General features: G+C 35.5%; 1 protein-coding gene across 1 annotated transcript in view; it reads right to left on the bottom strand.

Annotated features, from left to right (window-relative positions):
- LOC117338487 overlaps positions 1 to 12,001 on the bottom strand; it is a 28,326-nt gene extending 16,325 nt beyond the window's left edge. Inside the window, exons 1-3 of the mRNA XM_033899843.1 lie at positions 11,937 to 12,001; positions 703 to 796; positions 101 to 292 (exon numbers count right to left, since the gene is read on the bottom strand). Of these exons, the coding sequence (XP_033755734.1) occupies positions 101 to 201 (101 nt within the window). The 5' untranslated portion in view covers positions 202 to 292; positions 703 to 796; positions 11,937 to 12,001. The remainder of the gene's footprint in view (positions 1 to 100; positions 293 to 702; positions 797 to 11,936) is intronic.
- Between the last annotated feature and the right edge of the window lie 4,486 nt (positions 12,002 to 16,487).

The raw sequence follows: 16,487 nt of genomic DNA, 5'->3' as shown, positions 1-16,487 counted from the left end.
CTATAACAAGGATTCCATTTTGTGTACTATTGTAACAAACAGTGTGCAAGATGTCAACAATGAAGTATCTATGGTATAAATAAAATTCTTAGAAACATACTCCATGATATCAGCCACCCTGGGCTTTGTCGCAGGCGGACCAATCCGGCGTAAGTGGAACATGGGGAGACCACTCCCATTGTATCTGCCATCCCCAGACATTCTTCAGTGTTGTTAAGTAAACTGCTGATTAAGTCGTCCTGCTAATCTACCTGGTATGTGATATTTCTCCACAGTCACTCATTCATGGAATCTTCAAAAAAATAAATATGTAGTTCATCATATGTTGCTATTAAAACAAAGAATTTTGAATATCAATTGTCAAAATTAAAGATCCCAAATCAACACAGCTGTAAGTCCCAGTAGTACATAAAATCAGTTTGAAAATCTATTTTACTGGTTTTTAGTTAAATATGAATGATTAATTATCAAATACTTAAGTTAATTGGTTGGTCAAGGCCTTAAAAGTTTCCCATATTTAATATTCAATGGGATGTAAAAATGATGTTATCAGATTATTTTGCACTTTCATCATAATAAACTCTAGATATATATACCAGTTTTAAATTTGAACAAACCAGTTTTTCTGACCTAAAAAATACATGGACTGTTTTTTTTACCCACGAGTATCAAGATGGCAATGACAAGTTTCTGTCAAATTACCTGGTGGTATACATGCATGTTGTACCTTTTCTTCATTCTTTAAACGTTGATCTTTGCAACAGCTAGAAGCCTAGAACAAGGAACTGCATTTGATCTGTGAAATAAAGGAATTATATACATGTGTAGATAGTGTCTAAGCAGAGAATACCTATTACATTTCAGAATCTGTCTAAGCAGAGAATACCGATTATATTTCAGAATCTGTCTAAGCAGAGAATACCTATTATATTTCAGAATCTGTCTAAGCAGAGAATACCTATTACATTTCAGAATCACCATATAGATCTACCATTGGATAGTGGATACTTTATACTTCGATTGTAATGATTAGTAGCTCAAATTCGGCCAAACAAGAGATCCCTGAGGGATCTTTTTTTTTTTTTTTTTTTTTTTTTTTTATAATTTTTTTATTTTCAAAAGCATTTGATAATAAAGACATATACATGTTATATCCACTCACATACAAGCATACAATTCATTCCATTATCATTCCCATCCTTCATCAAAATCATCATCTTTCTCGTTAATCGTCTATTATTTGTTTAATATTAACTAGAGCATATCATCATCATCATCACATTCAAACATTTTCACAATCATCATCATCATCATCATCATCACATTCAACATTTTCACAATCATCATCATCATCATCATCGTCATCATCATGAGTTCTATCATCATCATCATCATCATCAATATCATCAATCAAAATCATTCATAATAATTATCATAATTATTGTCTCATCATCATCATCATCATCATGATCATCATCATGAAATCTATCATCATCATCATCATCATCATCATCAATCATAATCATTCATCATAATCATTCATAATAATTATCATAATTATTGTCTCATCATCATCATTATCATTTTCATCAATCATAATCATTCATAATAATTATCATAATTATTGTATCATCATCATCATCATCATCATCATCATAATCATCACAATCCTTCATCCTAATCATCATTACTATCATAATCATTTTCTCATTCTTGTCATCATCAACATCATCACAAGTTCTCATGTCATGATAAAATAATAAAAACAAAAAATCAAAAACAAACAGACATATGATGTTTGTGGTGTAAGGAACATATGGACAGCCATGAGTATTTCTGCAAAGCAGATAAACATGTATAACTTCCACACACAACCACACATACCTGCACACATATCCACACCCACCCTCCCACACAATCTAAACACTCATAACTCATCCACCTCACAAACACATAACACGCACATACACCCTCACCACATAGACAGTACAACCAGACACACATACAATAAACATTAAAGGGAAAGAGACATATATCTAATATATCCATTCAAATAAAGTGATCAACTTACAGAGAGAGAGAGAGAGAGAGAGAGAGATAAGCCACATTTACTTACAAGGTATATTCTGTAAGTGTTAGATGAATAACAAAAAAAATAAGAAACCTAAATAAACAATTAAAGCCAAATGTGGAGACTTGGGGTTAGCTGTGTACATATAGTAGGGAAAACAAAATTTAGTGTCGGATAAGCTACATTTCCAGGATAGGTTTCCATTTTCTCCAATTAATTTCAAACTTCCTTCTCATGTAGATGTTTTTCCTATAGTTAATAAAGCTTTGAATAATGAAGTGGTCTTTAATAACATTAATAAGTGCATTGAGGCTCAAGGACTTGTGAAGACATCTAGTTTTATATATATAGTGTTTAATAAGAATTAAAATTTCATTATCAACAGAACTTGCTTGAGCAGTTAATAGTCCAAAAAGAAAGGATTCCTTATTTATCAACACAGGAATTAAAAGAATGTCACAAAGAGTTTCAAGTCCCTGTAGCAGTTTCTGAACTTCTTGACATTCCCATAAGCAATGGATAATAGTTTCTCTCTCCATATTACACAAAGAACATAATGGACTAGGATATAAATTTATCTTGAAAAGAAAAGTATTTGTTACTAAAATATGATGTAAAATTCGACTCTGAAACCACTGTAACTTGGAATTTTTTGTGACAGTAAATGGGATTCTAAATATTTTTTGCCATTTCTCAATATCTAACTCATCATTAAACTCTTCATTCCATTTTTTCACTCCAGTAGGTGTTGATGCTGGTGTAATAAGGTAATTATAAAAATCTTTACACCCTTTTTTACTCTTATAGAATATTTCAATGAGAAGAGGTCTGAAAGGTTGGGATGGCCTTTCTATCTGAAAATCATATTTCCTAAGAAAACGCTTAGCTGCTGAGACTAATCCTTGGTACTGCAAGAAATTTGTATTAATTTGAAAATTATGCAGAAATTCATGAAATGAGTAAAAGGTCAGATTATTAGAATTTTTAATAAGGTCATTTACTGTATGAACAGATGCCTGAAACCAGTTTGGATAAAAAACAAAGTTATTTCCTACTTGTATATCAGTATTGTACCAAAGTGGAGTTTTTAGGATTGAAACTTGTGTAACTTCCCTCATCGAATTAGAATTATTCAACCTAATCCAGCCTTTAAAAACATCCTTCCAAAATTTATTTTTGCAGTTAGCTCGACACAGAGAAATATATTCCCTACCACAGCTTTGTAACTTTTTTTTATTTATAACCAGATCTAACAGTAAATTCCATTTTCCTGATGAATGGAGTATTCTTCTTGCCCAACCTAGCTTAAGAGCATCTATAAAAGAATGCAAGTCTACCATTTTCAATCCCCCATCTATATAATTTTGAATTACTACATCTTTCTTAATTTTATGAGATTTACCATTCCACAAAAAGTCAAATAATAAGGTGTTAAGTTTAGTAATACATTTTTCAGGTGGGTTAGGTAAGGTAATGAACAGGTAATTAAACTGAGAAATAAGTAGAGACTTAATAATACTAATTCTACCAATTGGAGTCAAGCTCCGCCTACTCCATAAGTTAATAAGAGATTTAAGTTTCACAATTTTTTTATCAAAATTCATTTTGGGGATCTCATTTAAATCAACAGCGAAATCTATTCCTAAGAAAGTAAATTTTTCCATTCCCCATATTAGATTCAGTTCTGGCAAGAAAGTTTCCTGACTATACTTTCTACTACCTATCCAGATAACCTGTGTTTTGTTAGTATTAATATTTAGCCCGGAAATGTTTGCAAAACTGTTAAGTTCATAAATTGATTCTTTAAGGGACCTCTCGGAGCCATCTAGAATTAAGCCTGTGTCATCAGCATATTGAACATTAAGAATATCTACATTTTGAAATTGTATCCCTTTAATATCTCTATTGTTTCTTATTCTTGCCGCTAGGACTTCAACGCAGAGGATAAAAATATATGGAGCAATAGGGTCTCCTTGGCGACAACCACGTTGTATATTTATAGGTGCTGAAATGTTACCACCTTGATTAACTGAAGAAAACACATTATTATGCAAGATTTTTATCCAATTTCTAATATTTAACCCAAAATTAAAAAATTCAAATACCTTGTTTATAAAATCCCAGGAAACAGAATCAAATGCCTTTTCAAAATCTATCATAAGTAACATACCAGGAATATTTAACTCTTCTGCATAGTGCATTACATCATAAACTGTGCGAATGTTTTCCCCAATATAACGCCCTGATAAGAATCCTGTCTGGTCTTCACTGATAAGTTTTTCTAACACTGTTCTTATCCTATGAGAAATAATTCCTGAAGCTATTTTATATGTGATGTTCAAAAGTGAAATTGGTCTCCAGTTTTTTTAGAAAATGACGTGGCTTATCTCCCTTTGGAATACATGTAATTATGCCTTGTCTTTGAGTAATTGAAAACTGACCTACCGAAAAGCTATAATTAATTGAACGAACAACAAATTCACCTAAGTCTTTCCAAAAAGATTTAAAAAATTCAGCCGTAAAACCATCAGACCCTGGGCTCTTATTATTTTTCATATTTTTCAAAACCTGGCCAGCTTCTTTTAAAGATATTTTACCTTCTAGACAGTTTGAATCAAAATCACTTAACTTTGGAACATCACAACCTTGAAGATGGACATCTAAGTCAACATTATCTACATCCCTAAATCTATATAAATTTTCATAAAATATTCGCACTTCCTCTAAGATATCTTCCTGTTTTGTAATTATAATGTTATCATCTCTATGAACTTTTGGAATAATTTTAGAGGTAAAATTCCTATTTTCAAGGTTAAAAAAATATGAAGTTGGTTTCTCCCCCTCCTCAATCCACCTTGCTCTAGATCTAATCATACTACCTTTTATCTTCCCTAGACGAATAGACTCCAACTCTTTTTTCTTATTGTCTAATTCATCCTGGTCTGCATTATTATTATCTTCTAAAATTTCTATTGTTTTCTTAAGATCTTCTTCTCTAAGGTTCTGCTGTTTTTTCCTATAAGATGCATAAGAGATAGATTTTCCTCTAATTTCCATGAGCAAAGTCTCTAAAAATAACTGGTCATTGATAAAAAATTGAATGTCACTATTGGGAATAAGATTAATGGAATTATAATTGTACACAGGTAAACAGTATTGTAACTTAATGCGCTCAATAGTCTGTTTTATTGTATTTAAGTACTCCGGCTCGTGTAATAACGAGTTATTTAATTTCCAGTAACCTCTACCTCTTTTAAATTCATTATTTTTAGCGATATAACTGTGGCTGAGTGGTCTGATCTATAGCTAGGTTCGATACTTGATTTGTTAATACTCGATAAAAGGTTTTCTGAGACTAAAAAAAAATCTAACCTGGCCTGTTTTACTGGATGAATTCTACGCCAAGTAAATCTTCTTCGGTCTGGATGATGTTCTCTATAAATGTCATTCAGATTATAATTTTCAATAATTTCCAATACCTTTTCCCTAGCAGCAGAGTTATTTATATTAATGTAGTTATGATCATAGTCTAACTCTGGGTTCAGAACTAAATTAAAATCTCCACAGATTATTATATTATCATTCCCAAAATTATCAATTGTATCTGATACTAAGTTATAAAAGCCTGGATTATCTCGGTTTGGGCCATAAAGAGAAATAAGTGTTGTCCTTGAGCCTTCAATGTTTATGTCTAGAGCAAGAAAATTACCATTTAAATCCCTCTTTTCCTTGTGTACCTTGCATTCAAAGTTATTATTTAAAAGGATTGCAACACCACGTGAGCTGGATGAAAAGGAACTGAAGTAACTGTCATAACCCCATTCATGTTTAATAAAATTGTCTTGGTCTACAGTGAAATGTGTGTCTTGTAAGCAGAATATGTTATATTTCTTGTCCCTGAGATATGAAAAAACGTCTTTCCTCTTTACCCTATCCCCATGTCCCTGACAATTAGCCGAAATAACACAGATATTACTCATGTTATACTTAAGTTAACATGATCAGTTTTCAGCATGTGACCTCTCAAAAGATAGAGTAAAGGGGAGAACACAGAACATAGAGAGAAGAGAAGAAGACGAAATAAAAGCATATATTTAGGTCAATGTATAAGAAGACTACCACTCAGCACTTACATGACCAAAAAGGTCGCTATACCTGACCACACTCGGACAAACATAATTTCAAGACTGCATCCTAACGTTGTGACCATGCCTGCCGGAAGTATAGACCGGAAGTTCATAGTAAAAAGCAAACCAAACTAAGTTTCCGGAAAATACGTTTGTAAAATTCAAAACAAGCCATTCAAAGTATCCGGGATATCACTTCATCGTTATTAAAAATACCATATATATAAAGTTCGCATATATCTTTGTATTTATTTCATAATTGATAATAATACTCAATCATTATTATTTTTAGTTTATCTAGAACTATTATTTTGAGAAAATTGTAGATCATATCTATACAGAACCAAACCGTGCAGAGTACAGGAAACTCTTATCTTATTTCAAATACCATAGAAATACTCGAGGGGTAGATATAAGACAAATATTAGTATAAAAATATTCCTCTTACCTGTGAAAATCGGGATTTCCATATTACATCCATTTCACACAGAATAATCAACCACACACACACAAAAAAATAGAACATTAGAAACACAATTAGAAAATATAATCACTGAATAAAGGCCATCATAATAATCATAGCTGATCGGTAACCAGATCATACTGGCACTGTCCATACCGATCGTCACTTTTGTCTACTTTCTTGTCACAAAATTGGCATCGTTCAATAAAAATCTCTCCTCAAGAGTGGTATCGAACGAGAGTCTGCGTTTCTGTCCGTTCTTTAGCACTACAAATAACTTTCCGTCCACACTGTAGGAATTTTTAACACAGTTCAGTTGATATGCTTCCTTCAGTCTTTGTTGGTTAAACCGCGTTAAGTCCTCATAAACCACAAATTTAGTTCCCTTCAAATTCCTGCGGGCACGGATGATTTCCTGCTTCTTTCTGCGATGGGTGAACTTTACAATGACGTTTCTCGGGTTTGTTCCGTTGAACTTGCCCAGTCTATGCGCAATATCTATATCATTGTCCTGTAATGAAACCTTCAGTTTTTCACGCACAAATCCCACAATCGTCTGTACACATTCCTCTACAGATTCTTTTTCTCCAGGATCTTTTAGTCCAGAAATTCTCAGCGAATTTTTTCTGCCCTGCTGTTCGAGATCGTTATGGTGTCCTTCTAACTCACTTAATCGGTCCTTAGTTTGAATAAGATCTTCCTCCAAGTTCGAAACTGTCACCCTCAGATCCTCATTATCACTTTCCAGCTCTTTAACTCTTCCTTCCAGCGCCTCTATACGTTCGGCATGTTCTATTTGAATGTCAGTACGTAGTTTCTCCAGCTTACGATCTAGAACATCCTCGGTAATCAGAGTCTTCAGAATATCAGAAATCTCGTCAAGTCTCTCATCCGTAGATCTAATGGAGCTAATTCCACTAGTCCTGGCGCTAGCTTGTCGAGATTTAGTTCCGGGAGGAGGCATGGCGAAAGAATAAAGTTATACTCCAAAACAGTCACTATAATAATCCATGTAAATGTATATAAGCACCACGCACGTCCAGGTATAGGTAAGTGCTGAGTAGTAGTCAGCCACGAAGCTCAGTCCATTGTCTCAGAGTTTTAACCAAAAAGCATATTTTCCGATGAAGATACAACTATTTCCTCTCACAGTATGTTAGTCAAACATGTTAACTAATCGATGGTTGGAAAATGGTTTTCCATAGTAATAAAGAAATATTGGAAAATAGCTATTCTACCGGAGCGATGTGCAAGTCAACCGACTAGGTCCGCGTGACCTCTGACCTTTCCCTGAGGGATCTTGGCACCAACCATTTGATGATCCATATCTACTTGCAAAAACATATTTTTGGGCTTTTCAGACCGATTCCGAAAGGTTTTAGTTTTTTGGAAACCGAGTCAATAAAGAGGAAATCCTCTGAAAAGAGGAAGAATCTCATCCCTTATATAACACAATATCACAAGAGCCACCTGCAATTGTCAAAATCCAAGATGGCCACCTGTTGGCCATGTTGTGTTCTGATCAGTCCTAAAATGCAATATGAACAATAAGGGACCAAGGGGAACTTACATATGAATGATGAGAAAGATCCCTTTGGATCTTTCTGAGAAATAGTGATAACAAAATTCAATTGTCAAAATTCAAGATGGCCGCCTATCGGTCTTGTTGTTTTCCAATTGGTCCAAAATGCAATATGAACAATTACAGATCAAGAGGACTTACATATGTTATATGAGAAAGATCCCTTTAGGACTTTCTGAGAAATAGCGATAACAAACTTCAATTGTTAACATCAAAGATGGTTCCTATCTGAAGGCCATATTGTTTTCTGATTGGTTCAAAAATGCAAATGCACAACAAGGGACCAAGGGGAACTTACATATGAAATCTGAGAAAGATCCCTTTGGTACTTTCTGAGAAATAGTGATAACAAGAATTGTTTACGGAGGAATGGACGGACCACGAATGCAAGGTTTTAATAGCCCACCATCTGATGATGGTGGGCTAAAAATAAGTTTGTTGAGATTTCCTGACCTTACCTAGTCCAAATTTTCTGACGATCTTACTTCGTAGATACGTCAGAACTTCTTACATACAGAAAATGAGCAATTTTTCCGACCCACCATCAGGTCGGCGTTTGAACAACGTTTACTCCATTTCCCCTCAATCTGACACATAAAAGGTATACATCAAGTAAAAGATAAGAAAAAAATTTATTAGCTTACATACATATATTACTCACTGGTCATGTTCACTAAATATATCCATCCACATACTTTGCCATCTCGTTTTCAGAGAACTTCAAAGCTACCACCATTGCTAATCACGTGACCCAAATCTCGTCACAAGAGACTTTTGCCCGATCTATTTACATTGAAGTCTCGCGATATCTTGTGTCCTGACGATGGCGGCCATTTTCAAAACAATGCTGAAAACAGGTTTGAAAAGAATGTTGACGGATATATTTAGTGAATGATGATCAGTGAGTAAAATATGTATGTAAGCTAATAAAATAATATCTTACCTTTTAATCGATGTACAGTGGACCCGCGATAATCCGGACGCCGATAGTCCGGAAAACTCGCAGTCCGGACGGAAATGCACGGGAACGGGTTTCCGTAACGTTATTTGTACTCACCAGTCCGGAAATTCCGATTCCGATTCCGGAACCCCATTTTGGGAACGGAACGTACTTTTCATTAGTAAATTTCCCTCAATAATCCGGACGATTTTTTCACCACGTGGAGGGGAAAATATCGGGGCAATTCAAGTCACCCGTGACAGCTGTACAGACTATCTCTTGACACTTTGCGTAGTCATAGCGACCGCTGCCAGGTCATAGCCCCGGGTGTTTACCTGTGTTGCAATGTAGCTCTGTGTTTATAACGGTACATTACTTTTCTTAATGACCTAAATGCTACAGTATTAAAGGATTTTAAGGACAGTATAGACTGGTCTTGCATTTATCAACTTGACGTACAATATCTATTATAGTTATTTTACATACGGCAACTTTAAAAGGAACACATATTGCTATTTTGTAGTTCGCAAGAATTCATGCACTAATTTACAGTACGTGATACGATAATTAACCAATCTCAAATACATTAAATAAATTCATAATCGGTAATTAACACCATTAACACTTTGAACACGAAGGGGGGCTCGGTTACATTTGTATTGGGTAAACAAGGATATCGGCTTGGAACACCGTTACGTGTAATGGAAAATAAAACAACTTTCACTTTACATGTTCTTTTAAAAACATTGTTTATTTTTTAGTTTCTACAAAATAAAACAAAACAAAAATTATATCAGAAACATAAGTATATTTATCTTTTAAAAAGACTGACAATTAGACGTGTTTATGAAATGGACAAGTCGTTTAAACATCCCACATTGTATATAGTCAAGGGAGATAACTCTTACACGACAATTTTTTAGACTTGGTAGACGAAACTCGGCAGTCCGGAAAACTCGTAATCCGGACCTTTTGGGCTGGGAACGAAGGTGTTCGGATTATTGAGGTCCACTGTATACATTTTATGTGCCAGGTTGAAGGGAATAAGGGGAAATATTGTTCAAACGCCGACCTTAGGGTGGGTCGGAAAAATTGCTCGTTTTCTGTATGGGTCGGGTTCTGTTGTTAAATCACCACAAGTCAGCTTGAAAGGCGATATTAACATCAGAACCCTTTGGATTAGAACTTACCTAGATTTTATTCTCCCCCACTCCACATAAGTAAGTTTGAGATCAATCCAACCAGTGAAATTTTATAAGAACTTTAAAACAGTTGTTCAGGAAAACCCTCATTTTCCAATCATGTTACAAAACTTCTGTCACGGCTGGCATGTCAAAGTTTTGCGAGGCTCAAAAATAACACTTTTTGGCACACTTCCTTAATATCCTTACCTTGCTAATGGTACCAGTGGATCAGAAGAAGTTTAAAATCAATTGAAATAAAGTTTGAATAAGTTTTTAAGATGGCTGCCATGACGGCCATCTTCTATTTCAGACTGACCCCGGAAAATATAAACACTTGATCAAGACCATCTCAGGAGCATTTCGGGCAAGTATGAGTTCAGTCCCACTAAAAGAACTTGAGAAGTTTTAAATGCAATAAGTTTATGCATGGCGCACAATGGACGAAGCAGGACAACTATAGGTCATCCTTGACCTAGATGACCCAAAAAATATCAAAAAGATCTTAAGGAATTCTTGGACGTGAAAAACGTCCCTGGACACTCATTCCTCCCTGGTCACTCATTAGGTATACTGCAAATACCCATGATCCACATCTTTGCTAGCAAAGGCTCCTGATTACGCTACACTCCATTAACTCTTTGGCAGATAGTCATCAGCTCTAGCCTTAATTCTAGCGGCGATTCAAAATTACCACCCTTTACGCATGAAATTTTCGACCAATCAAAACCAGCATTACAGATGTACTTCATCAGTGATGTTTTAATATATACAAACACACATGGAGGCTTGTCATTTTGATGAGATATGTGATCAATAACTTCTATCAATTGATCAAGCACTCTGATGTTTCCCCAAATATTGTATGTGTCTGTTTTCAGGGAAAATGCCATAGCATTGTTGACAAGGTAGCACTGCACTGGGTGCTGCAATTTTTGTTTACTGCAAAACCAAGCCTGAATGTAAGATGCGATTGGAAGCCCTGGGATTCCAGGACGCAACGGTGTGAACACAACTTTATATTTATCTGCCAAGGGTTCGTGGAGTGTAACATAATCAGAAACCTTGGCTAGCGAAGATGCCGTGATCCCTGGCTGTAGGCCTATCCCATGGCCACCTAATATCTTCCCGTGAGTTTATTCAACATTTATATAATATAGAGCCTAGTTAAAATATTAAGTATGAATGCTCTTAATAAACCCTGGCACGCTAGATCTTTTACAGTAATTCATACTTTTAAACCTCACGAAAAACGGCGATTTCGGACGTTCCAAAATCGGTGAAAAACGGCAAAAAACGAAAACTTTATTATCCCCCCAATTTTTTTTTATAATCAGCAAAAGTGGTGCGATTTTCAGTGAAATATACTAAAATCGGAAGTTGTATTATTTACACATGACGCACTCAATCGTAAAATACCAAGAAGTCTCCAGACTGTCCGACTGTCACTATTCGATAGATAAATGACTTCATGTGTAATTTTAAAAGTGTATTACTAGTTCTATGTAGTCTTGAAATCGAGGAACAGTATACGAATGAAACGATACCTGCATTTTTACACATGAAACTTACATATTGCCTCATGTCCATCGGCACTGTTGAGCTGAATACCAGTTACTTTCACTTTCGAAGTTTTCTGACCTTTCCGCGCCAAAAATGGGATAGTACTAAAGAGATGTACATGGGAAGGGACAAGCGCGATAGACCAGAATGGACCGGAATGGACCGGATTGGAGCTTTTCTGACCTGATTACAATCATTCAAGAAAAGTTTTTCTCGTTTCCAATTATGCTGCCAGACCGGTTCAATATGACTAAAAATCTACGTAAAATTGTATCGAAGTAAAAGCAGTATTTTTTTACGATTTGTCAGGCAGAACTTGTATTTTTTCTCCAGTTCCGATGGAATTCGACAAAAGGAATCATTCTCTCTTCCTCGTTTTTTTTTTTAAATACATACTGATCACGTGTTTACGGTGGCGTATTAGAACCACTGCAAACATCTTTATCTTGTACGTACAAACAGTATCTGTCTTGTACATGCATCTTGGTATATTGTACGTAAAACTGAGCATCACGATTTTTTTTCATTGGTCATAATACAAGTGTACGCCGCCGGACGTGTTGTAGGTTGATAAATATAAAATGATTGAAAACAGGCCTGCACATGGCTATCTATGTTTTGGATCAATGATTCATAAACACGTATTGTTTTTATTTTTATCGTACGAAAAAAAGAAACATGTGTTGCTCTCATTTCACATTGAGTAATTTTGCCCAATACTTAACAACACTGAAATCGAGAGCGACAATGATGTTACTCAGGATATGTAATGATCCTGTCACCACAAATAATTTGTTCCAGTCTAACTCTCTCGATTTTATCCCTGGTGTACTTGATTTTGGCATTAGACCTATTGGTGTATTTCTAGACTGTATACGATACTATTGCCTACATGCTCGATACTACACGTACTTGAAGACAACTATACCTTCGTCCAACTAGCAAAACCAAATCTTTATCACGTGATTAAAAAAATGTGATATTTCATATTAAGAAAATAACGTTATTTATTTTACATTATGAGCCTAGTTAGAAACTTAATTAATCATTATTGTTGATGGAAGTGCAGGGGAACAGGAAACTGGATTACCCCATGGGGAGAACCCCTGTCGAAATCCAAGAGGTACGTTCTCGGCCTTTTCGAACGCAACCTCTGAAATCTGGAGGGCGGGAAATCCCGCTGTCGGGCTATTCTGGTTCCTGACCTGACCTGACCTGACCATGATGCTTCGTACAGGAGGTCGGAGGTATACTAGTAGTGTCGTTTACGATATAATACCTCGAGGTCGGGAACCAGCTAGGCTAGTTGTCGGCAAGAGTAGCAGACGAGTTCGATATCTACTAAGGTACAGTACGAGGAGGGTGATTTGGTACTCAAACGCTCACAGAGCGTTGACCCGCGCAGCCCTCCGCTCAGAATTTGCGCGGGTTTGCAGCGGGATTGCCGCGGGTTTTGAGCGGGCTTCGAGCGGATTGGCAGCAGGTTCGGGCGCGGGCTTGAGCGGGTTCGGGCGCGGGCTTGAGCGGACGTGTAGCGGACCCGCTCGCCGGGCGGGCTTGTAGCGGGCCCGCTCGAGCGGGATTGTAGCGGACCCGCTCGAGCGGAATTGAATAGGACCCGCTCAATCAGTAATGACGGTAGACTTTCAACAGCCTGGTGTCGATTAATTATACTTTAATTACCATGTATATGTTTTCAGTTGTATCGTCCATCGTAAGTATTTATTGGATGATGTACCTCAACTATGAGATACAAATTCATATGTGTAATGTATTGCTCATGAAATCGTTGTTATAAGTTGAATTATATCTGCAATGATGTACAATATGACAGTGTACTTGATGTCAGCCCATTTTGATAAAAGTATTTGTAGGGAAATATTGTAGTTATTAAAGTTCAAATAGACTATTTTCATGCATGTGCAAGAACACTCACGAGTCATAAATCCAGTAATACTGGATATAGTCGTCATTTAGTGTTAGGAGCTGAGTCAATACATTGTAAATGTATCCTGTGACTGCTAACTGGTGACCGCCTTCTTTGGGAAAACGGAAAGGTAATCATTCCGGTTAATGGTGGACAATGAACCAAGTGTCCGCAGTAGCATTATTTCATTCTTACGGAATGGGGACGGGTCAAAAGGCGGTTTTGTCATCATTTCTAGAGTACTTAGGACGGTCGGATCTTGGTCAGAATTTTTGTGCACCTCGAGTGGGATATGGGGAACACGGAAATGTGCTCAATCCGGTAACCATTTTAATAGTGGACAATGAGCCACGTGTCCACGGCAGCATTATTACAATTCTGATTTAGCTGACCTTTGTATAGATGGCGTTTTGTGCATGACCTCGGAGAGGCCACATAAGGGGCTCGTTATTTTGATCTCGACTTATTTTTACGTAGACATTTGAAGTATTTAGCTAGCAACATGTCTGTTTGAGAAAATTATCTTTGAATTTCTGTAGTAAGTTTCATAAACTTTACAATTATTTGAACATTTCGTAGTTTTAAATCTACGGCCTAAAGATATTGTGTTTTTATTACTATCATTATTTATGTGTCCATCGGGGACATCTCTTGCATGGCTAATATCACGGACATACACTTACATATATATTACCGGTAGATATCGAAATCAGTGCTAATAGTTTCCCAACTATAGTAGCTAATCATTTAATTACTTTCTTATCAGAAAAAAAATCGTCACAAGTGCATTGCTCTACTCGAGCTGACTTGAATTAATTTTTTTGTAATCGTATGATGTTGATGAGATGTATACTCGCAAGACTAATAAAGAATTGAAAGAATTGAAAAAATTGTTACCATTTTAGCAACCTGGTACAAAATTATTATGTGAGATATCGAACACTTTTGTAAAGGATAATCGATTGCCTTCCCGATCTCTTTTTGCCAGCAAAGAAATACATGTAGTACGGTCTTTGATTACAACACAGAGCATTATAGTATATACGTATGTATGTATATCTTATGTTGTATATATACTATTAAATGGAAATTGTCAAATAAAATACAGTTTAAACTATATAGACCACAAAATGATTGTGTGTGTAGTCCAATATTCTTTCTTTATTGTGAGAAAAACAATACATTTGTGTCATCTGTCATGTGTATGTGATAAAAACGTCAACAAAAACACATTCTAAACATATTTTAATCAATTATAACGACAACATGGGAATATTTCCTGTCCTTTTTATTTCGGAAGTAAAAAAAAAAAAAAAAATACGTACTGACTATGCGAAAGTCACCATTATTATCAAGACCTAACACCAAAACCATGTGAAGTATTTCGTCCTTCACCGAGCTATTGACCAGTCCATTTTATGTCCGATGAAGCCTGAGATTAGATTAACTGTAATTGTATTAGATACACAGTGTACGTACATGTAATTGAAATTTTCCATTGAAACTGGTAGGTAACAAAGAGTTTCAGGAGAAGATATGAACCTTGTCTTCAGAGAATGTAGGAGATGAGTATCATTATCTGTTTTCCTGTAAAAACGCAATCATTGAAAATTTGCAAAGAAATTACATATTCTAAATTATTACCGCTCAAATCCAAATAAAACTAAACTAAAAGGTCTGTTAAAAGGTCATAATTATAAACGAAGTTCTAAATGATTTGTCTTTTTTTTCTAAAAAAATCTCTTCTTTGATTACGTGTATGTAATATAATCCTATGAATATTATGTTTTTGTACCTGGATTGTTTATTCATATATATGTACGTGTGATACAATGTTAATGTTCCTCATGTAACACATTTCCATGTGTTATAGTATCCAAATAAAACTGTGTGTATGGAGACCACGTGGTACAAATCGCGTCATTTACAAATCATGATTGGAGTTAATCAATGTGATATAGATAAATCCTCTATACACAGGACAAATACCGGTCGTGTACAGTGTAGTTAACGTTATAGAAATGTTTTCACCTGCTGTTAACATCTGCCAATCACAGATTTTGATTACAATAGCGAGTATACCTGTATCGCAGTGACCCCATCGGACCCCTACGGCTTTTTTTTTTACCTGCGGGCAGAATGTTGTTACATAAGGATTTAGCCTATGCTCCATGTTTACTAGTCTACCTCATCATTCTTTATTCCTCAAAATTTGAGAGTACAAAAGGAAGAAAAGAAAAAGTTAAATAGAAATGGACATAATTACATTGAATTATAACGTTAACTGCACATCGTGATTAAGAATCACATCTGATCTGTTCCATTTGACTCATTCTGAGTAACATATCTTATTTCACATCACTTAGGCGCGGAAGTAAATTTCAGCTGATTTCTTTAGTAGGTACGCACAGTCTTTGGTAAACTCTTCAGTTAAAACATCACTGTCAAATTCAAAGTCTGAGATTTTCCCTTTGAAAATTGTCTGGAGCAGGAGCTCTTCTGACAGGTTAGAGATTATCAGATAAGGCTGCACTCCATAATAATCAACCACTTTTGTTAAAAATGTATCCCTTAGCGTAAAGGTATTGGTACAGTCTGTAACAAAATGTCTTATAGTGTCATAAAACGGTTTT

Source organism: Pecten maximus, chromosome 11 (assembly GCF_902652985.1).
Source record: "Pecten maximus chromosome 11, xPecMax1.1, whole genome shotgun sequence".
In the NCBI taxonomy this organism is placed as follows: Eukaryota; Metazoa; Mollusca; class Bivalvia; order Pectinida; family Pectinidae; genus Pecten; species Pecten maximus.
This window is presented reverse-complemented; position numbering and strand designations above follow the sequence as displayed.